The sequence below is a fragment of the Emys orbicularis genome, chromosome 6 (assembly GCF_028017835.1).
Source record: "Emys orbicularis isolate rEmyOrb1 chromosome 6, rEmyOrb1.hap1, whole genome shotgun sequence".
In the NCBI taxonomy this organism is placed as follows: Eukaryota; Metazoa; Chordata; order Testudines; family Emydidae; genus Emys; species Emys orbicularis.
In genome coordinates this window covers 31,697,674-31,724,312 of record NC_088688.1, presented here as the reverse complement: position 1 = coordinate 31,724,312, position 26,639 = coordinate 31,697,674, and the positions used below count along the sequence as shown (strand labels likewise).

General features: G+C 40.9%; 1 protein-coding gene across 2 annotated transcripts in view; it reads right to left on the bottom strand.

Moving 5' to 3' along the window:
• PARP8 (poly(ADP-ribose) polymerase family member 8) overlaps positions 1 to 26,639 on the bottom strand; it is a 165,649-nt gene that overhangs the window by 34,111 nt on the left and 104,899 nt on the right. For both annotated transcript variants that reach the window (XM_065406201.1, XM_065406202.1), the window contains exons 9-14: positions 25,657 to 25,747; positions 21,885 to 21,951; positions 19,677 to 19,802; positions 16,669 to 17,233; positions 14,493 to 14,546; positions 14,294 to 14,389 (exon numbers count right to left, since the gene is read on the bottom strand). In XM_065406201.1, the coding sequence (XP_065262273.1) occupies positions 14,294 to 14,389; positions 14,493 to 14,546; positions 16,669 to 17,233; positions 19,677 to 19,802; positions 21,885 to 21,951; positions 25,657 to 25,747 (999 nt within the window). The remainder of the gene's footprint in view (positions 1 to 14,293; positions 14,390 to 14,492; positions 14,547 to 16,668; positions 17,234 to 19,676; positions 19,803 to 21,884; positions 21,952 to 25,656; positions 25,748 to 26,639) is intronic.

Below are 26,639 nucleotides of genomic sequence, written 5' to 3'. Positions count from 1 at the left end.
ATCAGGGTTGGAAGGGACCTCAGGAGGTCATCTAGTCCAACCCCCTGCTCAAAGCAGGACCAATTCCCAACTAAATCATCCCAGCCAGGGCTTTGTCAAGCCGGGCCTTAAAAACCTCCAAGGAAGGAGACTCCACCACCTCCCTAGGTAACGCGTTCCAGTGCTTCACCACCCTCCTAGTGAAATAGTGTTTCCTAATATCCAACCTAGACCTCCCCCACAGCAACTTGAGAGCATTGCTCCTTGTTCTGTCATCTGCCACCATTGAGAACAGCCGAGTTCCATCCTCTTTGGAACCCCCCTTCAGGTAGTTGTAGGCTGCTATCAAATCCCCCCTCATTCTTCTCTTCTGGAGACTAAACAATCCCAGTTCCCTCAGCCTCTCCTCATAAGTCATGCGCTCCAGACCCCTAATCATTTTTGTTGCCCTCCGCTGGACTCTTTCCAATTTTTCCACATCCTTCTTGTAGTGTGGGGCCCATGAGACTCTTTGGCAATATTGTGAGCTGTTTACAAAAATTCAACAATGGTAAGGCGGCTGATGTGTGCTGTGACCACTGCTTTTTATGCTGACCAGTCTCCTTGAACTCCCATTGTCTGTTTGTTGTATACACCTGTTGTCTCTTGTCTTATATTTGGATTGTGTCTCCGGGCAGGAGCTTTCTTTTCATTCAGTTTTTGTACAGTGCCTGGCACAATGTGGTCCTGGTCCATGACTGGAGTTTTTAGGTCCTACCACAATGCAAATAAATAAGTAAATAAATACATAAAAATAAATAATTAACTTTAAATTGGCACAACCCCATTTTGTGGATACTTTTATTTTGGTTTACGAACACTTAATATTGATTTAGCTTACATCCATTTCTAAATAGATTTAGTTAAATCAGTACAACTTTCTTGTCTAGACCAGTGGTTCTCAAACGTATTTGATCGTTTACTTTTCCACTGCTGCTAGCGGTGGCTCTCTGGCCACTCAGCTCTGAATGTGCACAGTAAGTTTTTTTCCCCTAAAGCTTTTCACACCCCCACCCCTGCCTGCCCTCCCAAGCAGGGCGCAACCCCCAGTTTGAGAACCTCTGGCCTAGACAAGATGATGTGGAGATGTGGTCTCTTGGACAGTCAGGACGTAAGCCATACAGGGTTTTACATCACCTTGAATTGCATCCAGAAATGAACTGGAAGGAATCCACTGTAGTCGACAGAGTATATATGCTAACATTCACCACTGAGAATGTGTGCAATTTCTTTCTGCATTGTCTAAAGAACAGTATTGTCATTCTCTCTAAGCAAAAACAGCTTATGACAGAACAATCAACGGCCTGAAAGATATTTTATTTTTAATCAGGATGCAGAAAATAAATGGAAGGCCATTTAGTTGACTGTCACAAAACTTTTGGCTGAGTGAAGAACATCAGTGCTGAAAGACCTTTCAGAGGGATAATTATTCCAGTAGGAAAAAGCCAGAGAAAAGTAAGAGCCCTGGTTGCTAATAGGCTGAGATTGCAAGCCCCAAGGAACAGAAGGCAAAAATTGTATCATTTTTTAGCCCTGTAGGGTTATCTTGAGTTTTCTTTTCAGCTATCCCCTCTCTCCATGCTCAAAAGCACCTTTGAGAGTGTCACAGCTGCTATGAACAAGAAAGAATAATCAGAGTTTTCTATCTGCTATAAAGCAAGTGGCCTCAAATGGTGGCCGTGAATAGCAGGTAGGTCTTCCAACTACAAAAGCATGTGCCTATATTCCTATATGTGGGCTCATGTTGTCTAATATAATTTCCAGACAACCTTTAAATTACCTACAACAAAAAAACAACAAACAAAATACTCAGAGCTCATGTTGACCTGGTTTATCTTGTCATTTTCTAAAGCTTTCTGAAGTTGTGTTCAGAAGAGCAATGTGTCATCCTCTGAAGTACTCTGAGGGATGCCACACACACACTAATGAGGCTGGAACATGACTGGCACACCTAACTACTATTGATCTAAAAATAAATACTCAAGGAAGGCTCACTTACAGCAGATGTCATAAATGGCAAAGGTGAAACCATTAAAAATCTTCTCACTTCTCCTAATGAAGGAGCTGGTAGTGAAGATAAGATTTATCTTCAAATATATGTGCTGTGTTCAGCTTCTTACAAGGAAGGTATTGGGCTGTCCTTAGGAGAAAACTGTCTCTGTTTTTACCTTGATTAGATTGGATAAGTGCTGATACGATGCTATAGTACTGGCAACACTCACAGTATGCTGGAACCAAAGGGAAGAAAATGCATCTAGTTTGTGGAATCTGTTGCAAGTGAGCCTTGGGCTTTGTATGTTTATTTCATGTCTGATTTGGTGTGTGTGTTATATCGTAGTCTCATTACTGAGTGATGGCAACATAAGAATAGTTGCTAATCCTCCAGTTTGTGAGCTCATACCACCTAAACGGCAATTATATTCTAAATAAATGATATACTACCATAGAGCTGAAACATCCAGAGCCTACCAGGGCCTTTCTTTTGTCTCTCTTATACCACACAACTATGCAGACTAGTCTCCAAGCTGTAATTTAAGGGCTAAAATTTCAAATGTCTATAGTGAGCCACATGCACCCCAGCTATGTCCACAAATCCCACAACTCAATGTACAAATAATTATTTGTGAATGGAAGTTGGGAGGCAGGTGCTAATGCGAGATTTGTGTACTTTTGGCCAGTGTAATTTAAATGGCCAGGGAGAAATTCGGTTCTAAAGGAGCAATTCTCATTAACTGCAACAGGAGTAGGAGGAAGCTGTATTGTGGGTACAGCTCTAGACTATGACTTTTGTCCTCCCTGCCTCATAACACAAGGACAAGGGGACATTCAATTAAATTAAAAGGAGGAGAAATTAAAAACTGATAAAAGGAATTACAATGTGCAATTAGACTGTGTAACTCACTGCCACATAAGGTCCCCGAGATAAAGAAATTAACAAGATTCAAAAAAGGATTGTATATTTATATGGATATCAAGACTATCCAGAGCTAACATAATTTCTTGTAACACATTTTGTGGAGGGATATTACTTGAATTAGGTGGACATGGAGTCTGATCTGGTCTGGCAATTCCTATGTTCCTGTGACTCAGGATATTTGTACTTAACTCCTGGCTCTGCCACAGGCTTCCCCTGAACTTGGACAAGTCACTTCAATTTTTTTTCTGTGCCTCTGTAAAATGACAAAGTTTTCAGATATTACAGAAATGGGAGCCATATAAATTATATAGATAAACAGGATTGCACTTGTTAACTGATAGCAGAATTTGGCCCTTTGAGCTAAGTGTTCAATTCCAACTTATTGGGTGACCATCCAGTTTCAACAGAAATATTATACTGAAACACAGAGTATTGGGTTGTACACCATTTCTACTGCAGGTGGCGCAGGACCAATATAGATTGTGCCATATGTCACAATTTTGAATTCCGGTTTTCTTGTTGCAGATGGAAGACAATATATACAGAAAAGATAGTGACCACTGTGATAATGAACACTCTTCTTTAAATATAGATCCCAAGTGCTCTACAATAACACCTTGAACCAAGGAAGAAAAATACTGCCGTATTTCCACTAAAAGACAACTTGCCTACAAATTCACTCAAGCAAGAGGTTTCAAATCATAAAGTTCTATATTAATTGATTACCATATTTCTGGAATAAAAGAAATCTGGGTATGACTCCATTGAAAAACACTATGTCATAGAGCAGATGTTCTTACAGCCACCCACTCGAATGTTATCACCATCTTGTTAAACTATTAATGGTACTGATAGGTAGAGATGAGGAAAATCTGTTTTTTTCTATTTTGTGCTTCATACCATTCTCCAAATGTTTGAGATGGACACTCGGGATGCCAGTGGTTGCCAATAATGTGACATGAAGGAGTAAACCATGGGAAAAAAGTGGTTAGAGCCCTGAAAAGCAATCCATGCATCCCTTAGTATCTCCATGTCTTTATAATGGAGCAGCCTTTCCCATTTACTTTACATGCAGCCAATGAGAAAGACTGCTCCAATGAGGGAGGAAGAGCTGCCAATTGAGAGCCTGAAATATGGGTCTCCATCTCTGGAACAAAGGCAACAAAAGAGGGACTGTAAGGAGCCACCCAAAAAAATAAACATCCCATTCCCTGAAGATCACATACTTTCCTTAGTACCCAATCTTTAGTGACAATGCCCACTCCCCCAGTGCTTTACCCCTTTCAACCACCAGCTTTAAAAACCCCATTTCTTCTCAAGGGAGGTGAAATGTTTGGGACATTTTTCCACTAACAGAGTCAGTGGTGTTTACACGCTATTGTGATGGGATGTATTAGAAATGCCAAAGACAGACAGACAAGCACTTTGGGCATCTTGGTTTAACAATATACTTTCTGGCAAATTTGCCACTGAAACAAAAAAAAATAGCTCCTCTTACTAAAAACACAATGGCAAAATTACACACAAGGAGACTTAAAATGTCATCTACTGTGTAACTTCCATGGAATTGCACAGAGCTCCTGTGTAAAAAGACAGTAGGACAAATGGAATTGAAAGGCTTCAGAAGTGTAAGTAATGTGTGTGTGTGTGCACACCTATAATGATAATACTTTGCACTTCTATAGAACCTTTCAATTCCAGGACCTGCAAAAGAAGGCAGGTATTTGAAAATGTAAATTGCAAGTGTGGGCCTCAGTGTTATAAAGTTTGGTTGCCACAGGTGCAAGTAAAAAAGTTCAAAGAGAAACCAGCAGAAAGGTATTGACACAAACATAGTGCGGAGGGTCATCCTCCTCCTCCACTTCTTTCTCTCTAGCTCCCTTATGTTGCTTAGGTATGATTCCTGAAAAGGATGTCCTCAAAGATCAGGGAGTGCTAAAGAAGCTAATGAAAAAGTAACAGTGATAGCTGACATCACCAGTACTAGCAGCAGCTAAAATTGGTTTGCTGCTGCAGCTAGGCATATGGGTGACTTTTCTCTTTACTTAATATGAGGATGGGAAGACTGCATGGGCAAATTCAATGTCTCAATATTAGCGTACAGCATTGCCATGAAGAAAAAGTCTATAATGTCAGGAAGACCCTTTATTCACTACTGTGAAGTGGTAATTCAACTGTGACCAGGTGTTCTCTATTTAATTTGACTTCAACTTTCCATGTGATCAGAGCACATTCAGCACAGCTGGAAGCACTGCTACCTTTAGGAAGGCAGATAGAGAACAAGCAGAAATAAATAATCTAATAATCTCTCTTCCTGAAACTGTGGGTAATGTTTCCCAAAAATCTCACAGTATTCACGTACATTTTTTAAAAGCACCGCTGAAGAACATATTAGAGACCATGACACTGGGCAGGGTATAAGAACCTACATAGATTAAATACATTAGAGTGGGTTGGAAAACGGACTTATTCTGTTACCCTCTCCCCCAAATTCAGGTCATATGTTCTGCCTTTTTTCTCTTCTTTGTCCTATGGTATAGTTGTAGTCTGGGCAGAAGAAATTATACTTGTTTCAACTTCAAGTCTTTTCAAACAAACAGATAATATAGATTCAATCTGTGATCTCAAACTGCGCAGGGCTGGATCTGATCACTGCTTGGCTCCAAGGCAAACCCGTTATACTGTAGTGATGTTGGGGGATTGTCCTTCAGAGGCAACAGGGAACCAATTCCACACCATGGCACCAGGGGGCAGGGTACTGCTGGAGGTGGCTTTTTTCAGAGAAGAAGAGGTAAAAAACAAGGTATTGAGCACTTATGGTCATGAAAGATCCTGCAGCCCTCTGGCAAGAAATTGGGCATTAATTCCAGTATACTGGTCAAACTCCAACTTGGCTAAATACATTCTGCATACATATACTTTCCCCTGTAGTTCAGTTATTTTCCATTCCACTCCTAAAACCTGTTGTGTAGTACTTCCAACACACTGGCTACTGCATTACACACCAGGGTGGCTGAATTTCAGTGGTGGCTGAGTAATACATATATACACATGGGGGTGAAATCTTGGCCCCACTGAGAATGGGAGTTCTACCATTGACTTTAACGGGGCCAGGATTTCACCCACAATGAAATCACATTTGAATCTTTCAGGATGAAAAGCATTCTGAAAAAGTAAGGTTATTATTGTTATTGATATATCAGCATTACCATCTTAGAATTATTTGTGGTGCTATCAATAACAGGGTCTTCAAATACTGCATTTCAGAGTATTTGATTGTTTACATCCTGCTGCTGAAAAGTTAAGAGCAGAGACATCTGTTCAAGGATGCTGCTTTTCAAAGGAAATAATCTCATATTTAGTTTTGCAGAGCTTTTCTGTGTTTCTCTACTGATTCCTCTGCCCTGTTTTTAGAGAGAACTTAGTCTGAGATTTCAACACAAGATGGCACTCTAGAGATTTCTCAATTCAAAGGAAAATTATTTATATGGTTTTGTTCTCATCTGACTGAATACATTCTGGGAGGTTCTTGCTCATTTTAACTGTCCCATGTTTCTTTAAGATCTATTCAAATGCTGCTAGTTTGTTCCAATGTCCTTGGCTATTGACAGATAAAAAGCACAGAGACAGTTTGATAGATGGTACATGCATACTATAAACAGTGTTATGTAAAGGCTGAGTGTGGCATATTTTTATTATACATATTTTAATCAGATGCTTAAATTTAATAATCACTTTTGTTAATGATTCATCAGCTCATTATATTTAAATGTTTACAATAAAAGTACTATTATCATATGCTGGATTCCTCTTTCTTTAATACCATATCAGCTCAGCTGTTGCATTATTAAAATATTTACTCGTTCCCTAGAATATAAATACTAGCTCTAAAGTAATGGCAAGATTTTCAAACTGTATTAAAGAGGTACTATTGCCTTTTTATTATAGCACCAGAATGCAACACAATTTCTTTATTATATTTCTATTTTCAGTTTCCAAAATGCACCTGTACTAAGCTGTTGGGAAGAAATTACCCCTCTTGCTTTGTGGCTGAGGGAGATGAAAATGTTGCAGACCTGGAGTGGATGGGAGGCCCAGAAGACAGAAGAGTTGCCTCTGCAGCATCATTCTGCCTTCTCCTAATCTGATAAAAACTTCCCTCTCAGTGATCGATGAGGCTCAGACATTGTAGAGTGGAGAAGAGGCAAAAATGGTCCCCGGCTCCACAACCTCAACGTCCCTCAATCTCTCTGATACTCTCAGCATTAACTTACTCCCAATTGGTTCCCCCAATTCAGTATGCACTTTCCACAGAGAACCCTCACATGTAAACATACCAGGGGAAGCATTGTCTTTAGTTCTTTCCTCATTTAGTTTACATATCAATTGAACTGTTAACTTTTTAGGGCAGGGATTATGTCTCCTGTGCCTTGTACAGCATTAAGGACAGAACTGGAACCCATCCATTGATCAAATGCAGAAAACCAATTACCAGGTACATTTTCTTGTTTTCTACACAAATTATCACCGTGTCTTCTCTTAAATCTCTTTTTTCTCACTTAACTTATGGCTCTCAGGTTTGCCGTAGCAGTTTACTTAATGAATAACAGGTAGTCACATTATCAAATTGTGTATTATATTGTAATTCTCCCTTTATAGCATTCTAAAAATTGCATAGCTGACTGAATGGATAATCCATATAAAATGGCCTTCATCTGCTAGTTTGAAAACTGAAATTCTCAGAATCTATTTTGTGACTGTAGTTTGGGATCTGAATTGATATCCTAGATTCGGACCTTGGAGAGCTACTGGAATACAAATGTTTAATAATATTCCTGCTCCAACTGCCTCTGATGAAACACTGACAGAATTCTATACAATAAATATAGTTCCTTGAATAAACAAAACAGAGTGGCTAATCCCCCTGAGTTTTTGCAAATCTTGCAATATTGGTGTTTTACTCAAAGCTCCAGCTCCTGAAGTCAGGTGATTTTGTGAGAACCTCAGCCTTCATTTTTTGTGTAGTACAATTTTAGTTGTCGTGGTTGTGGAGAAAAGTTTAAACAACATGACCCGAGGACACCCTAAAGGCTAAAATCCAGGATGCAAATAAAAATAACCCAACTTTTTTTTTTGTAAATCTCATGATTTTTAAGCCAATCTCATGCTTTCAGGGCCTTAACTCGTGAATTCTCACTGTTTGGAAATACTGAAATAACTTTTCTCCATATATGCACAAAGTGAAACTTATTACAACTTAAAAAAAATTGTTTTCAGTAGTACCCACAATGTGCTAGGTACTTTCCAAACATTCAAGAAAGGGTAGTTCCTATTCTTTGGTGCTCAGAGTGTAAGGACAGACAAGTAGATAAATTAGGAGAAGGGGAACAATAGCAATTCTCCTCTGCAAATGAGACCAATGAACACATATTCAGTAATAAGACATAAAACAAGATATACAATAATATACACAAGGAGGATAAGTTAGTGTTGCAGAGGAACCAACACTTTGAATTCCTTGGCCACTGTGAAGCCCATGAAGACTGCATTCTCTCTTCAGACACCATGCCAGCAGTTGAAACCGACTGGACTATTCTCACTGGCTGAAGTAAGTTGAAAAACCAATAAAAAATGTTTTTTTGCAAAATTTCCAAAAATGTCAAAGTGCTCACATTTTACTGACATTTTTCAATTGTTGAAAAATTTTGACCAGCTTTTCCAGATTTTTTTTCTGGTCAAAATTTTTTTTTATTATTAATAATGTCATTGAAAATTTGAAAGTGGGGAAATTTTAATCAGTTCTGGGCTTCACAGTCTGAAAATTCCTTGTCATGTTCACTTGTCACTCTTCTGGAGAACCCTTAATTCAGGAATTTGCTTTGTGCCTGGTCTGACAGAGCTCAAGTTCGCTGTCCAAAGCATGCGTCAAGGTGTAACTATTTACCCAGACTTGAAACAGTGGCTGAGCAGGACCGAGTTTCTGCAATGGTTTATGGTGTTTAAGTTTGCCATTATGTCAATCTAATTAATGTCCATCAATTGCACTTTAAATTAATCCAATCTTGCCTAAGATAAACAGATAGTTACTTCAGTATTCTTGTATTTCCTATGCTTATTGTCTTGACTTCTCCAAGTCAACCAATTCTAAGTCAGGACTTTTGAGTCCATTACTCATTTCAAGAAAAATAAATTGATCAGATTAAAAATATTTCTTCCTAGGTTTTTTTATTTTTATTATTTATTTACAATGGCTAGATGGTGAATAAACTTTGGATCACAAACTGTCCTTTAGTAAGTGTTGGTACAGAACCTAACATCCTACCGCAGTGTCAGCAATAATAATAAAAAGAATTATACTCTTCTGCTATAATGTCTTTGGTTTAGTATCTGACAGGAAGGCATCTTAACACAGAGGCTACATCCACACGATGCCACCCCTGGAGGTGGCAGGTAGTGTACGCGTAGCTACATGGCACTGTGAAAAGCAGGCTGTGTCCACACTGTGGTGTGTAGCTACCAGTGAAAGGCTCTGGCAGAGGAAAGGAAGCAGTGAAAGGCTTCAGCAGCTCCCCACTGCCAGAGCCTTTCCTTGCAGCGAGTATTTTCCTGCAGTGGGGAAAGACTCCAGAACTGGGGAGGCAGCGGGACACTACACTGATAAAAATAGTAGTGTAGACAGGAAGGCCTGGCTTGGGTAAGTAGAGAGCCGTGTAGGTTATGTACTCGGGTACATACCCACACCCCTCAGACATGTTTTTACTTTACTCACCCAAACCATGCCTCTGGTCTACGCTGCTATTTATAAATGGGCTAGGGGTCTACGTGCATATGTACATTACCCATGGCTGAAAGAAGTGTGCAGGGTAGGTGTAACCAGTGTGACAGACCCAGACCAGTGGGGTACAGGAGTCTGGTAGAGGGCAAATATACTGGTCACTGGATGAGTAGTTTTCTGTTCCCTGAGTGACCAGAGAAGGGGCTGCACTAGAGTAATCAGGAACCTGCTAGAACCAGTTAAGGCAGGCAGGCTAATTAGGACACCTGGAGCCAATTAAGAAGAAGCTTCTAGAATCAATTAAGGCAGGCTAATCAGGGCACCTGGGTTTTAAAAAGGAGCTCACTTCAGTTTGTGGTGGGAGTGTGAGGAGCTGGGAGCAAGAGGCACAAGGAGCTGAGAGTGAGAGTGTGTGCTGCTGGAGGACTGAGGAGCACAAGTGTTATCAGACACCAGGAGGAAGGTCCTGTGGTGAGAATAAGGAAGGTGTTTGGAGGAGGCCATGGGGAAGTAGCCCAGGGAGTTGTAGCTGTCATGCAGCTGTTACAGAAGGCACTATAGACAGCTGCAGTCCACAGGGCCCTGGGCTGGAACCCGGAGTAGAGGGCGGGCCTGGGTTCCCCCCAAACCTCCCAATTGACCTGGACTGTGGGTTCTCCCAGAGGGGAAGGTCTCTGGGCTGTTCCCCAACCCACATGGTGAATCTCTGAGGCAAGAAAATCCGCCAATAAGCGCAGGACCCACCAAGATAGAGGAGGAACTTTGTGTCACCAGACGCAAACAAGCAGATCTTCAAGGAGCTCACCTTGTCTACATCACAATCAGATCTAGGTGGTTCTATTTCCTGGTATATGTCGAATCTACCAAATCTCTTAAAGGCACAGACCATTGCAGTTGCACTGCAGGTGCAAGATTTCAAGCAGAGGGGATGAGGGCACAATGGGCACCCGCACTTTAACTCCCACTATGTCTGGCCTGAAATGCAAGACACCACAGCAGCACTGGAAAGGAATGGGTAGGGGACACCATCCCTTGCACCGGTCAGGGGACCTAGTTGGATGCATGAGGCTGAAAGAGATACTGCATTGTCTGAAGGGAATAGCAGACATCATGCTCTTGCTGCATGCTAAGAAGCTCAGGCTACATCTACACTACGGGGGGGGGGGGGTCGATTTAAGATACGCAAATTCAGCTACGCGAATAGCGTAGCTGAATTCGACGTATCGCAGCCGACTTACCCCGCTGTGAGGACGGCGGCAAAATCGACCTCCGCGGCTTCCCGTCGACGGCTCTTACTCCCACCTTCGCTGGTGGAGTAAGAGCGTCGATTCGGGGATCGATTGTCGCGTCCTGACGGGACGCGATAAATCGATCCCCGAGAGGTCGATTTCTACCCGCCGATTCCGGCGGGTAGTGTAGACCAGGCCTCAGTGAGGAATTGTATCTCCCTGAGCTCCCGCTGGGATGTTGCAGCTCTATACCATGCCAAACAAATGGCTGTATAGGCACAAATACAACTAAATATCCAAAACTCCTGCTTATCTTCAACAGAGGAGTTCTTAGCACATTTACAGTGATTACTTTCTCTGTCTATTCCCAGCACAGAGCCACCCCAACTTATACCTCATGTTCTCCACACTGAGCATGGGTTTACTCCAGAACTCAGTGCTTAAGGACTCTTCAGCAAGGTGTAGTCAGACTCTCTTGAGATTTTTTATCCAGGCAAAAGAGTGCTCCGCAAGTAAAGTAATCCCAAAGCTGATTTTCACAAAGCAGTCCCTTAATTGTTACCCTTTTATGCAGAATTTCTTATCTCGGATTCATCCCAAGTTAAGGGGCTCAATGGAGGAGTAACTGAATGGAATTCTATGCTCTCTGTTTTACAGGAGGTCAGACTAGATATCTAATGGTCCCTTCCAGCCTTAAAGTCTATAAAACCATTGAAAATTCCCCATAGAGTAGAACCTTGATTTTATGAACACCAGTCTGAAAAATGACCATTTATATGAACCATTTTTCTCAATGGCAGGGGTCAGGGATTGGAACAAAATCACATAATGAAAGTGATGTTGAAACAAGTCTTTATCACTTCATGTACCGATACCTTTGGGGCACTGGAAATCACTTTGCAGTGGTTTGAAGGACAAGGAGAAAGCAATGCAATGCACCATACACTGAACTATACCCACTGTAATTCAGGTGTACAATTTTATGAACGTTTTGATTTTAGGAACTCCTCAATTCCAAATAAAATAGGGGTTCTACTGTACTTTCCAGAGGGATTTCTGGGAAATACTGAAAATACGAGGTATGGAGGAGGCATCAAACTGGGACACCTCATTTAATTTTTTGGAAGTCATTGCAGAATCTCATTGTACTATCTGGCTTAGATACCAGAATGATTGGGCTGGACCATTGACTATGGGACTCCTCAATGACTCCCAGCTCCAGCATCCCCTTAACTTCAATACTGATCTCTTCTCTTTTAGCCTCCGGGATCCAATATGGTTTAACCTTCACCTTTACTCCTGGATCCGTAATGATGTGGTAATGGATTTCTATGGTTCTGCCTGGCTTTTCCTAGAACACATCATGGTTCCGTTCAATCATTTTGATGACCTCTATATGTTGTTCAGTGGTCAATTTGGGCAACATTTTTACCTGTCCCTGAGATTTATTTTTTTGGGGTTGTGTCTCTAGGGTGACTATATAAGTTTCTCTGTCTTGCCAGAGCTTCAATAGGTTAGTATGGTTGAATTTCTCTTGTTTTTGGTGACCAGTTTGTCAAATCTTATAGTCAGCCTCTCCGATAGCTTCTATAACTTGGTATGGCCCCTGCCATCTGGCGAAGAGCTTGCTTTCTCCTGTGGGCACCAGCACCATTACCCAATCTCCCATCTAGAATTTCTGAACCTTTGCTCAATGATTGTAATAGGTCTGTTGGGCCTCTTGTGCTCCTTACATGTGCTCCCGCATTATGGGGGTGACTTGGGATATTCTATCCCACATCTGCATCACACGCTCAATGATGTTCCTTCCCTGACTGGGCTCTTCTTACCAGTCCTCTCTGGCAAAGGCCAATATGTTGTGGGGGTGGTGACCATATAGCAACTCAAAGGGGGGAAACCCGGAGGAAGCTGGGGAACCTCTCTTATAGCAAACATTAGGTAGGGTAGCAAGGTATCCCAATTTTTCCCATCTCGACTCTGCTTTCCATATCATGCTCTTCAGTATTCTGTTAAAGCGTTCCACGAGGCCATCAGTCTGTGAATGATAGACTGAGGTTCGCATGGCCCATATTTGGAGCATTACACATAAGTTCTTCATCAATTTTGATACAAAGTGGGTCCCTGGATCTGTCAAAATCTCCTCAGGTATTCCTACCCTAGAGAAAATTTGGATTAACTTCTTTGCTAACATCTTGGACATTGCGTTTCACAGGGGTAGGACCTCTTGGTACTGGGTAGTGTAATCCAGAAGCACGAGCACACATTGATGACCTTGGGCCAACTTCTCCAGTGGGCCTATCAGGTCCGTTGTTAACCTTTCAAATGGGACGTCAATAATTGGTAAGGGTACTAAAGGGGCTCTTAAGTGAGGTTGTGAGCTGTGCAACTGGCATTCCAGACAGGGGGCGCAATAGCATCGGACTGCCATATAGACTCCTGGCCAAAATAAACTTTGTATGATTCTATCTAGTGTTTTATCTACCCCTAAATGTCTTCCAAACAATGGCTGTGTGCCCTTCAATATCCTCAGGGTACTAGAAGCTGCTCCAGTTCTTGCTACTGTAGTCAGACTATTCTATATAAGAAGTCCCTCTTTATCATGAAGTACAGCCCTGGGCCTTTGGGTTTTCCATGAACCAGGACCCCGTTCACTTCAACAACTTCTTTTCTAATATTGTGATATAGAGGATCATTGGCTTGGACCTGCCCAAAATTCTTATATGAGGGACCAATACATCCAAGCTCAAGGAGATCTATTTTCATTTCATACCCAGGATTGGTCTCAGTGGAACTGGGCCCAGCCTCAGGTTCACCAACTATCTGAGTTGCCTCCCTGCCTGCTGGATGAGACCACTTACCCACAAGTACCACCTTTTGATTCTGGGCCAAGATTTTGGTCCCCAGTGCTTTATCTTGCCTCCTTTCTCATCCCCAGGTGCAGAAAATAAGTCCCGGGCTAATTCAGAGAAGATGAGAGGAGGGATATTTGCTGGAGTCACAGTACTGGTCCCGAAGCTACTGCCTTCTTCTGACCCCTCCACCAGAAGTAGATTTACAAACCCTAGGAAGTCTTGTCCTGTGAGCAGCAGGCATGCGAGTTTAGGGACCACTCCTGCTGTCTCCCTTGTGTTTTCCTGAACTTCAATTTGTACAGGAATGGCTGGGCAGTAATTAACTTCCCCGTGAGACAGCTTGTTCCGTCTAATGTGCATTAAAAAAAAATCTTATCCAAATAGAATATTGTGATGCAGTGCATCCAGAATAACTTGAGAATATTCTAACAGGTTTTTGTTGTCTATGGCTATTTAAGACATTAAAAATATGTATCACATAACTCAGCCACATTCAGCTTACCCTCAGCATGGGGCCATTCTGAAACACATGTGGTTCGTCACAAACTACGCAGTATTCATTCAGCACTGGTATCCGCTGCTCAGCAAACTCAATAGTCTGAGAACAATGAAAGTGAGAACAATAACATCTGCTTAAAAATAATTAACAGACAGCTCCTGCTTCAAAGTGTTTCTAAAACAGATTAAGCATGACATCCTACCTGCACAAGAAAGCCATTGTCTCGTATTGGAATGCATTTTGCACCATAATTCGGCTGTAAGAAAAAAGGTCAAGCAACTTCAGTGCTAGAGCTAATTAGAAGAGATGCTGCAGGTTTCTTGTGGAAATGGTAAGAACATTTGTATTTTTTTTCTATGAAGGTCTGTGAATTAAACGATATTGGCATCTGGAAATATCTCTAGTTTGCATAGATTAGCCACAATAAATTCATCTGTTTCTTTACCTCTTGCCTAGAGAGTTTTTGCTTTATCTGTAAACACCCTAAAAACTCTAATATCAAAAAGAAGCATTGGTACTTTGACTCCATGTTAATGTACAAACATCTAAGCAATTATTTTAAAAATGAATAGAATTCTTTATTTTTTGTGTGTGTATCCTGCTTCTCTACACATATATAATATGGACTATGTGTTTAGACTTGAATTACTAACATGCCTTTTAAAACAAAAAAAGTAGAAAATCTCTTTCCACTATACTTTTCATGAAACCTCTTCCTTGATCCTCATCCTAACAAGTATCTATGCTCAGACCTTCTTTCTGACACTTTATTTCAAAGTGTTATCACACATTACTTTGGAAGGTATCTTTGCTACGGTGGCCACTAAGATGTGGAACTCCCTCCCCCTGACATCTGTCTCAGACCATCTTTTTTTTACTTCAATGGGAGATGGACCAAGCTGCTTATTTGTGGAACCTTTCTTTTCCCTCCCCTGCTGCTTCTTTTCCTGTACAGCACTCCAAGTATCTTGGCAGGTCTTTGGAAAGGAGCTAGGATTTTAATAAGTAAAGTGCCTAATTAAGTCCTGATGCCATTCCACTGAAGTCAATGGCGTTGCACCTGACTGCATACAGGCTGATTTCCCTCAATATTCATGTATTATGACAAAAATGTTATTTTTCTTAGTAGTTTTGATTTCCCCAAAGTCAGTGGGATTATTTCTATTGACTTTAAGTGGGAGCTTATTCAGGCCCCTAAAGCAGAGACACCATCGACGACGGTTCAGAGTGAAAAATGAATCCCAAACATAGGTGATAGCAGGTAAAACTTTTCAGTTCACCTTTCATTAATTTTGGTTGTACAAGTTACAGAAACAATCAAGTAACATGCACATAGCAGCTTTATCAGTCACACTATATTATTGCCTTTAGATACAGCAAGAGTTGCTCATAGTTGACTTGTTAGGCTAATTTACCATGAGTAGGCTGAAACACTATTAATGTAATTTCATTACAGTTAGAATATTTAATAATATTTTAGACTTACATAGCACCATTCAACCAAGGATCTCAGAATTCTGTCGAGGTGGGGAAACTGAGGTACCATACTTATCAATGGTAAAGTTGTGACTAGAACCCAGGTCTCCTGACGCCAGCTCCCCACATCTAACATGTAAGACAACAAGCACTGCTTCCCAATGCCTTGAAACAGGAAAGCAAACTAGCTCTTACTTACTCTTAAACATCCTCCCTATTTTTAGTGATCAGTTACAGACAGAACTAACATTGAAGTGTATTTTCTATGTTTAGTTAAATGCATGTTAACCCTTTGGGTTGGGTTTCCCAACCCAAAACAAGAACAACTGTATGGGCATGTATGGGACTTTCCCCAGGTGGCCGCAAGGAGGAAAAATGGGCTTCAATCCCCTGCTCAACCTACCCATATCACTGTCTATGCACCGGCTATGGAGGAAGCAAACACCCATTGAATATTACTCTCCCCCTACACCAGTGTCTACAAGGAGTGGGTACAGCCTCAACTCCACTCCCTTCAATGTGCTGACCAGCATGAAGGGAGAAGGAACTTACTACTGGATGGGGCCATCAGCAGATTATTTTCCCCATGGAGCAAGAGAGGAACCAGGGAAGGAACTATGTGACTGAGCTGCTCCTGTGGCACAGCAGCAGCATGCTGCCCCTTACTCAGGGGTAGACATAAAAGCTCGGTCTTAGCCTATGTGGTCCCAGTTAGTATGACAGATATGTATGTGTGCAGGTATTTGTTTAATATTGACCAAAAAGGTAACTTCCAATGTGTTTTATTTAATGTTAAATCCTTCTTGATGTATGCATTTATGTATGCCCTGGATATTAATCCATTTTAAAAAAACAAGCAAGAGGAAAAACAAACAAACAGAAAGAATAATGATTTTACGCACAGCAGCTTGCGAAGATGATGAGGAAGATGGCGTTAAGATACCAATAAGCCCTGAGGTAAGAGAGAGCCTCCTGCCCTCTGCTATGGTGGGTTCTTTGAAAAACTCCATTTTGGATGACTTAGGGGCACTGGAGTAAGACTTGCTGAGTAACTTGTGATTCTTCAGTCCATCTAATTCTTCCATTCTAAGATTACTGGAATAAGACCTGCTTAAAAGTTTGTGAGGCTTCAAGGTGCTATTGTGCTCACATCGAGGATCCCCGGAACATGATCTGCTTAGGAGTTTTTGGGGCTTTAGAGTGATGCATTCTTCTTGCTTGACAGCTGCCGAGCAAGAACGATTCAACAGTTTGTGTGATTTAATAGCCATTGTCTGCTCAGCCCTAGGATCACTAGACAATGAACGGCCAAAAGTTCTGTGAGACTTTGTGGCACACACATCCTCAGACTTAACTGTGCTAGAACAAGTCCTTCTCAGCAGCTTGTGAGTTTTGGAGATGCCATCTTGTTCAGATTTCAGTTTTGATTTGTTTTTACCACAGCCAGGTGGAGGATAACTTGGCGACCTTAAAAATAAATAAGGGGAAAACCTAGTACAGGAACAATAAAAAACTCCATGAAACAATAAATACGCAACTTTACATATAAATACACATATAAACAAGGTATTTTTAAAAAAATATTTGTTTAACGCAGAAGAAAGAGTGACATTTATGGATTATGCAAATTTGTAAACAGATTTCATTCCTAAAAGTATATAATAAGTAGTATGTATATCTGTGTATCTGACTAGCTATAGGCATAGGCCATGATTTAAAAAAAATAGGTGCCTAAATTTAGGCTACTAAGTTCATAATCAGGCCACTTACTTAGGCATCTATTTTTGAAAATCATGGCCATATTTTTCACATGGAGCAATAGACTTCTTCAATCAAAAGGGTAAATCTACTTCGCTTGCTCAATTGTTATAGCATGGTTCTTTCAAGCCATGCTAATTTCTTGACACCACAAGCCAGAGGAGTTTTGCAAGCAGATCAATTGCAGGATATAATGGGTTCTTAGAATTTTAACTTCTGCAGAAGCACTCACATTTATCTCAACCGAAACAATTCTTAAAAAAACAAAACAAAAAACAAACAAACCTCTCCCCCCCCCCCCAATAATCTGATTATTATTTTGTAGAAGACAATTTGGCTTGATTCTCTTCTCACTTCAAGTGGTTTTACTTCCGTGTATTCCTGATTGGCGGCAGCGTAATGCAAGAGGGTAATCAGGCCTAATATATATATATCAAGAAAACAAAGAATCAAGGTGCAGATGAAGCAACATTTATATGATCTGGACTATTTTTTCTAATATTTAAAATTGTTTACCTAGTACTAAGAGAGCTGGTATCAGACAAAATTAAATCTTCCTGAATCATTTTTCCATCCTCATATCAAAGTGAAACCTTTTTGGTTTGCTCAAAAAGAAGAGAAATGAAATACCAAGGGAAAATATCCCTTTAACAGGCTGGCAGTGTTTATCCATACTGTTAGCAAATGGTGATCCTGCTGGAAAATGTTCAGTGAATGTGCTGACTCACTCTTGTAAATGATTCATTACCATACATGGATATAAGGGACATGGGAATGGTACTCTTAACAAAGAAAGGAGGCTTAGCTAATGGGCTAAACAGTCTTTGGAGAGGAATTTTAGTTGCAGCTGAGTCTAGGGGAGAAAGATTGGGTTGGCTTTTGTATTCAATTTGTGAATAAAACCAAACCCCCGGAAGTGTGTGTGTGTGTGTGTGTGTGTGTGTGTGTGTGTGTGTGTGTGTGTGTGTGTGTGTGTGTGTGTGTGTGTGTGTGTGTGTGTTTTGACATGCTACAGCTTGTGTGAATGTTTGGTACAGAGTGCGAAAGCCTCTGGCTCACAATGCCATCTTCCTCTTTTATTTCCTGTAAATATAAATACCCCTCGACACCTCTGTATGGATACAGAATCCAACCCATCGCCAATCTGGGTCTGTTGTACCACTCACTGTTACATGTGAAACTTAGAATACAAGAAATTCATCAAGCACCAGAGATGCTCAAAGGATCACCCAAACCCAAAGAGGGGGTGATCAGCCAACTCCCCAAAAATAGAAAAAAGTGCTACATCAGGTGAACTACACTCCTGAAAGACACAGAGGCACTTAAGTGCATGAATAACTTTACTCATGGTAGTATGAACTCAATGGGATTCAAAAGGACTATTCACATGAGGAAAGTTATTCATGTATATAAGTACCTCCAGGATTGGGCCTTTCAAGGCCTGGTGACTGATTTTCAGAGGTGCTGAGCATGCATGCTTCCAAATGAAATCAATAGGAGGTGTCACTGCACAGCACCTCTGAAAATCAGGCCCCTACTCCTTGAGATATCAGTAATGACTCGGGCGAGCGGCTGGGATGTCCCGTTTTCTCTTTGGCAAATATGCTCACCCTGCAGCTCCCAGCTGCCGTGGGAGGAGGGGGAACCCCACAGCTCCCAGCCATCACAGTGGTGGGGGGAAACCATGGAGCTGCAGCAGCAAAAGTCACAGACAGGTCACGTCTTCCGTGAATTTTTATTGTTTATTGCCTGTGACATGTCCGTGACTTTTACTAAAAATAACCATGACAAAATTTTAGCCTTAACTACGGCTAATAAAATAAGTCTGCCTACTAAACTAATAATAGCGCACACAGCCAAGTTTAACAGTATAAAATGAGTGATTTCCAGTTCTAGATGAGTCAGGGTCTTTTAGAGGGTAGGACATGAAAACGCTCCCCCTCCCCCCCGAAATAATCTTGGAAACTGCTGTAGTTCCTAGTTAGTTCTTGAAATCATACAAGGTGAGGGCACAAGACCCAAGAGGTAAGATATAAACAGAATACTTCTCTTTGGAGAAAAGTCAACATTTCTGCTAAACTGCTAAATCTTGTTAAGTATGCTATGGAATCTGAACAGCATGTGATAATAACAATATTTCGCCTGGTATTACCTGCGCAATGTAGAAAAGATGTGCAGAGGGGATTTCACCTTTTTCTCAGACACTTTCTTATTGTGCGTACAATTTGATTTTTCTTTGCTATTTTTCCACTGCTGTGTAACAAATGTCTGCATTATTCTGTAAAGGAGGAAAAGACAATCATAGCCAAGTCACAGTAATTGTAAAGCTAACACCTGTACATTCATCATTTAAAGCCATGTAGTGGCCTCATTCTAAATGAAGAACTTGAGAGTCACATGGGTGGATTGAGGCCAGTACTTGGCTCTTTAAAAAATGACCGTGTTATTGATATAAGCTATATAAGTATACATCATATACACATCAAAGATGAAAGATTTGAAAGTATCTTTGTCACCGAGATGCAGAAACAGTGAGAATGTTTAGGTTTGAGATGCATGTGTGGTACTGTTAAAATAGATGGTAGTGTTGGCTTAACTGGCTATTTCATTGATTTTCAAAAGATGAAGATCTTCTTGCCCTCAAAAGTGATGAGGGGCCATGAGACCTGTGGCTATTCAAAATTTTTGACTTAACTGCATAGTTATGTAGATGTACAATCACAGATCTCCCCCCTCTGCCTGACAAAATGTATTACACAAAAATGCATTGTGTATGCCTCTTGTAAAGGCTATCTAATGTACAACTCACAGGTACTATAAGGAATGAAATGTAATATTAGGAACTGATTACTTTTTTCTCAATTTCAAATTACTGCACAGATTTTTAATAATGTTAATTCATCTGCAAGGTTATTAAAACACTGTGCTGATTATTTCTGATTGTTTCTTTAAATCTACCAGCAAAAGATTTCTTTATGGAACCAAACTGCCTTTTTTCTCTTTTTTTTAAAGGTGTAGATGTTTAGAGTACATCTACACAGCAAAAAAATCCCCACAGCAGCGACTCTAAGAGACCAGGTCAACTGACTTGTGCTTGTGCTTCAGGGCTAAAAATAACTGTGTAGATGTTAGGGGTCAGAGCCCTAGGCTCTGAAACCTGGCAAGGGCGAGTTGTGTCCAGCCCAGGGCTCCAACCTGACCCTGAATGTCTACACTGCTATTTTTAGCCCTGCAGTGCAAGCACTGCGAGCTAAGTCAGTTGACCTGGGCTATGAGCCTGCAGAGTTGTTTTTGCTGTGTAGACATACCCTTAAACTTACATTCTTGTCATTTTATTAATAGTAATTATTCATATTAATTATTAATTAATATTAATAATGAGAATTTGCAAAAAGCTGAATCGTCAGAATTTTAACTAAACTGAACTAAGTCTTGAACTGGCTATATGAAACTGCTAAATCTTTTAATCTACCCTGCCTTACCGGCCTCAGAAAATCAGTGCCCAAGTGGTTATTAGTTTTAGTGGTAGAACCTCAAAGTCACCCCTCACAGATTGGAGCCCCATTGTGCTAGGCATTGTACATAACAGGTTGCCTGCCTCATAGAGCTTAAAATCTAAGTTGCCATATGAAATAAAACATGGTCTAGATAGTACTTAGACCTGCCATGAGTGCAGGGGACTACACTAGATCAGTGGTTCTCAAAGCCGGTCCGCCGCTTGTTCAGAGAAAGCCTGTGGCAGGCCAGGCCGGTTTGTTTACCTGCCGCGTCTGCAGGTTCGGCCGATCGCAGCTCCCACTGGCCGCGGTTCGCCGCTCCAGGCCAATGGGGGCTGCAAGAAGCGGCGCGGGACGAGGGATGTGCTGGCCGCCCTTCCTGCAGCCCCATTGGCCTGGAGCGGCGAACCGTGGCCAGTGGGAGCCGTGATTTGCCGAACCTGCGGATGCGGCAGGTAAACAAACCGGCCCGGCCTGCCAGGGGCTTTCCCTGAACAAGCGGCGGACTGGCTTTGAGAACCACTGCTCTAGATGACCTTCCGAGATCCCTTCCGTCTAATGATTCTGAGTCTCAGCTGCATCCTCTTTGATTTCACACACTTTAGACAGTACAGTTTATAAAACTGCAATAAATGGCATGGGGAGCATTTACAGGGATTACCTGTTATTTGTCAGCACTGTCAAAACAATTTGAAAGGAGGAGGTGGACTTTTTAACTTAAAAAGCAGTCAGGAGCCATTTGGCCCAAAGAGAACTACAACCCATCTGTTAAATGTGTCTTGACCCAATGCAAGAGCTAACATAGGATGATTGTAACAATAATGCATTAAGCAAGATCGTATTAAATTTCTTCCAGAACTTACTTTTTCAGCTGATGTCCCAACCCAAATCTTTCCTTAGTAGAGATCTGAAATACATCCACGGTGGGTACTGCAGAAAATGCAATATTGGTGATATGTGTAAATAGGAATTGCCATGCTAGAACAGGCTATCACAGAGACCTACTTATTCTATTAGTGGTTTGATATTTACAGGCAATATTCTGTGCTAATTTATCCATGGGAAACACCATGGAAACAATGGTGAGGGCGGTACTCTTGCCTGAGCCAGTATGGAACCTGAACACGTGAGCAAGAACCAGCCAGCCAAGCACCTGAGTACCACTTCAGAGTATTGGCCCACCCTGTTTAGCAACCCAACTCCAGCCATGGCCATCTCATTTCCAAGTAAACGGTTCTATTCTTTTAAATCTCTTTTTGCAGGGAGCATTACTCTCCCTCACCTTCAAAAGATTTACTGATTTACTTACTCATTTAATCTCTTTTTGGTGGGGAAGTGGAGATTCCATTACTTGCCTTTCTTTATTTACTGTTCACTATTCTTTAAAAGCCCTTTGAGACTTTGGACCAAATTCTGCCCTCAATTACACCATGTAAATGCAAAGCAACCTCACTGAAATCAACAATATTCCCCTGTTTTCACACCAGACTGACTGAGGATAGAATTAGGCTCTTCCCCAAAGAGGACTTGCCATAGATCCTTTAGTATCTCATCAGCACCACACCATATTTTCTGGAGCAAAGTGTTTTCTCTCTGAGAGGCCTTCCTACCCAATGCTCATTCCAGAACTTTTTAAAAGTGTAGGACATCTGGAATATTTTTGTTGCAGAAGGTAATTCTGCTCGGAAAAAAGAATATTTTCTGTATGAAATTTTAATTTATTCAAGTTCCCCTGAACTATTATAGGACAGTAGAATTAGCCCAATCTGTAAGCATGCAGAGACAGTCAAACTCTACTCAGACATTTATCTGTTCCCTGTCTCTATCTCTTAGAATGTAAAGAAAACCTACCAATTTCATTTATCTGTAGGGTTTATTTTTTGAAGGCATTTCAGTAAAAGATCCAGAGAGCTTGTCATCTGAATGCATCATGTATGAATCCCAATAGCCAATGCCTGTTCTGAACTTTCATCAAGGAAGCTCAGACGTCGTCATTTATGTGATAGGATACAGACTTCATACCATTCCCACCATCAATACGCCCATATTTATTGGCTCAGATAATTGAAAACATAAGACATGGAGGCTGGAAACAAGCTTCCAGTTCTAGTATTACCAAAATCCTTTTGTAACATTTACTAGATTGAAATGGCAGATGGCACCAAGCACTTATTGAAGAAATCTCAATTCTTTGAGGCAGGATAACAACCAGCATATATTACAAGCATTGATATTGTCCAAACAAATGCATTTCATTATTGTAAGAAAAGAAAAGAACTATAATGATTACACTGAAAAAAAGAGATCCTAAAGATTTGGCTTAATATTTGAAGTTAACTTCTATCAGAATGAAATCGTGATTTTTAAGCATATGTTATTCTGATCATTATTATTTTTTTAAAGGCAATAAAAATGCCAGTTCTAATCTGAAATGCCACTGTTTGCCAGGTGCTCTTTAGAATGATTGTTTCATTTGCAAATAATTCAAAACATATCTTCCGTCTCCCTCAAATTTCCCTTCTTTCAAAGAAACATCTGTTGATTTTTTTATCCTTTTGTGCAGTGCTATTATTTAAATGCTGTTTAAGCTTTCTGAGACAAACTGTGGTTGGATTTTCAAATGGGATGGATAATGTGATTAGCAGTAACAATGTATTTAGATTTATAAATTCTAAAGTGTAACTAAATCTCATATTTCAGAGCATAAGATGATTGCCTGATTGCCTGAAGGGTTTAGGAGCCCTTTTCCACACAATTAGCATGGGATGTGCTGCATTTCAGAACTGCCATGGTGCATTTCACTTCCTTTTAAACATTAGGTAATGGACACTGCCAGAAGGAGGATACCAGACCAGATGGCAGTGGAGCTGGAACAATTTGTATAGTGGGGGTGCTCTGCAGCAGCACCCCCAGCACTCCTAGTTCCAGCACCTATGCCTGATGGACCAGTGATATCATTTAGTATGGAAAATCCATTGCTCCCATTCCCAATATTCAAGTACTCATCATAGTACAGATAAATGAATTCTTGAAAAATATCTATTTCTGTCCATAAACTATACTCTAATGAATGGGTTTTGTTTTGCATTTTTAAATATATATACAGTGTATATTCACCTTAAACAGTTAAAGTTGCCAAAATTATACGCAAGTGAAAACAGGATCTTATAATGGCATGTGTTTGGCAACCTTGCAAATATACATATATTTATTTTTTCCGTATATTTCCAAAACAGGAACCTAGAGGTATCTTATCAATATAAAAAATTCCATACTACTCATAAAAAATGGAAAAAAAGAACATTGGTAGTAATCTGGCTAGGTACTAAATAAGAACAGAAATTTCAAAACACTTGTATTCTGTATAACACATTTGAAACAGCAGCCAGCCATATTTTGCCTCCCTTTGAACATATAGTACATCTGTTTCTTCCATCAGTGAATGGCAGACACACAAGGAAAGATATACATACCATAAGGTAATAACAAGTTATTACTCAGAACAGTGTTTCATGGGGAAAGGTTGAGGAGAGAGAGAGTTCCTTCATATATTGATATGTGAGATTGAGCTCATTGTTCTTTTTTACTGAAAATCACTGGCAGAAACAGCAACTGCACTATACTCATAAGATCAATAATGGCAAAGCACCTGTCTCTCGCCCTGATCCTGCAATTGACTGCATACAGGCTCAAGGGTGCTTCTGCACAAAGTTAGCTGCAGGATTGGAGCCTATAATTCCTGCTTTAACCTTGTCACGAGTGGAAAAGTTTTATTGTCGCTTATGGTCTTGCTAGAACATAACCAGCTGGATAAGGATTTGCAAAGTTCACCCTCTGTTGCTGAGTGTGTTAGAATTTTGACTTCATATTGGAGTTGGCTAACACAATAATAAATGTTAACATAAAGTTACAATAGTTATTTGCAATAAATAAACACATGAACATTTATAAAAAAAATATATTCAAATAGTAAGATGTGGTGAAACAAGACACTAAGCCAAGCATAAATAAGGTACTGATATAATGAACAGATCATAGCTTGCAGAAAGCAGTTGCAGACAATGGAGTCCCTAAGAAATGGCTTACTAGGGTATTTTTCCCAGACAAATCATGACCGGAAAAATATCTTCATCGTTCAGGGGCAGAATTCTCCCACAGACATAGATCTGAACTGAGAGCCAGGATTGGAAGCCTCAGTGGGTGTGAATAGCAGTTCACATGAAAGTGTTGTACTGTAACTCCTCCATGTGGATGCTATGGGCATGAACATGAAGGTCCGAGTCCGCACTAATGTAGTCCTCTTTGAAGAGGTGCAAACCCAAGACTTTTACATTCACATCTGCAGTGTCCACACAGGGGAGTTATAGCACAGCACTTCGGTGTGTACTGCTGTCAACACCCTTTTAGTCCAAACTGCGGGGCAGTGTAGACATGCCCTTAGTATTGATCGTGCAAACACTTATGCAGAGGCTTAACTTGAAGTCAATAGGACCACTCACGATAGTAAAGTTAAACATGTGCAGATATATTTTCAGGATTGGGGCTTTAGCAATGAACATGTATATCTGCTACCCTATACATGGCTCACAACTAAGACATCGTACACAGCACAGGAAAAATGCAAATGTGACTAACCTGGACCATTTAAGTACTGTGTAAGTGAACAGTGCAATCGCACTATTATAGGCTCTGTGCGGATTACATCCCAAGCCACAGCAATCTCTTCCTGATTCCAGAGAAAAAGAAAAACAACAAAAATCATTAGCCATCATCAGGAACTGTTTATGTTTTGTCAGTCAACCCTTGTGCTGGTGAAGAAATATTCAATGGAATGTACTCATCTAAGCTATTATTTTCATCTGTTTGCCCACTCCTGGGCTCTGCTCCATCAACTAGGAGATACTAGCTCAAGAGGAGAGCAAAAAGAGTGAACAGGGTGGGAAATACAACTGGTCCCACAGTAGAGGGCTAGAAGAAACCAGATGGCATATTCCCCCTTGCCTTGAGACTAAAGAAATCCTATCACAGGAGAGTCAGGTATTCATGAGGGTTCAGGGGCAAACAGAACCATCCTGTGTACCACATTTACCTGGGGAAATTATATCAATACAGATGCTAATGCTGTTCCTAGAATCATTAACTTTCACCCTTGTAAAGGGAGGTTATTGCACAGATGTGATGGCAAATGATTTGAAAATAAGGAAAAGAGAAAGAGAAGATTACTCACCTAGTGCAGTAACTGAGGTTCTTCGAGATGTGTGTCCGTGTGGGTGCTCCACTTCAGGTGTCGGTGCGTCCCAGCACCATTGATCGGAGATTTATGGTAGCAGTGTCCACACGGGTTGCGCATGCACAGTAGGCATCTCGCAGTGCTGTTGTTGCCATGTCTAGCACATGCACGACCCAAGTCCTCCAGTTCCTTCTCTACCGCAGAGTCCTAATGGCGAACTCCGAAGTAGAGGGGAGGAAGGTGGGTAGTGGAGCACCTACAGAGACACATATCTCGAAAAACCTCAGTTACTGCACCAGGTGAGTAATCTTCTCTTCTTCTTCGAGTGCTGTCCCTGTGGGTGCTCCACTTCAGGTGACTGTAGAGAAGTATCCCTCAGAAGGCAGGA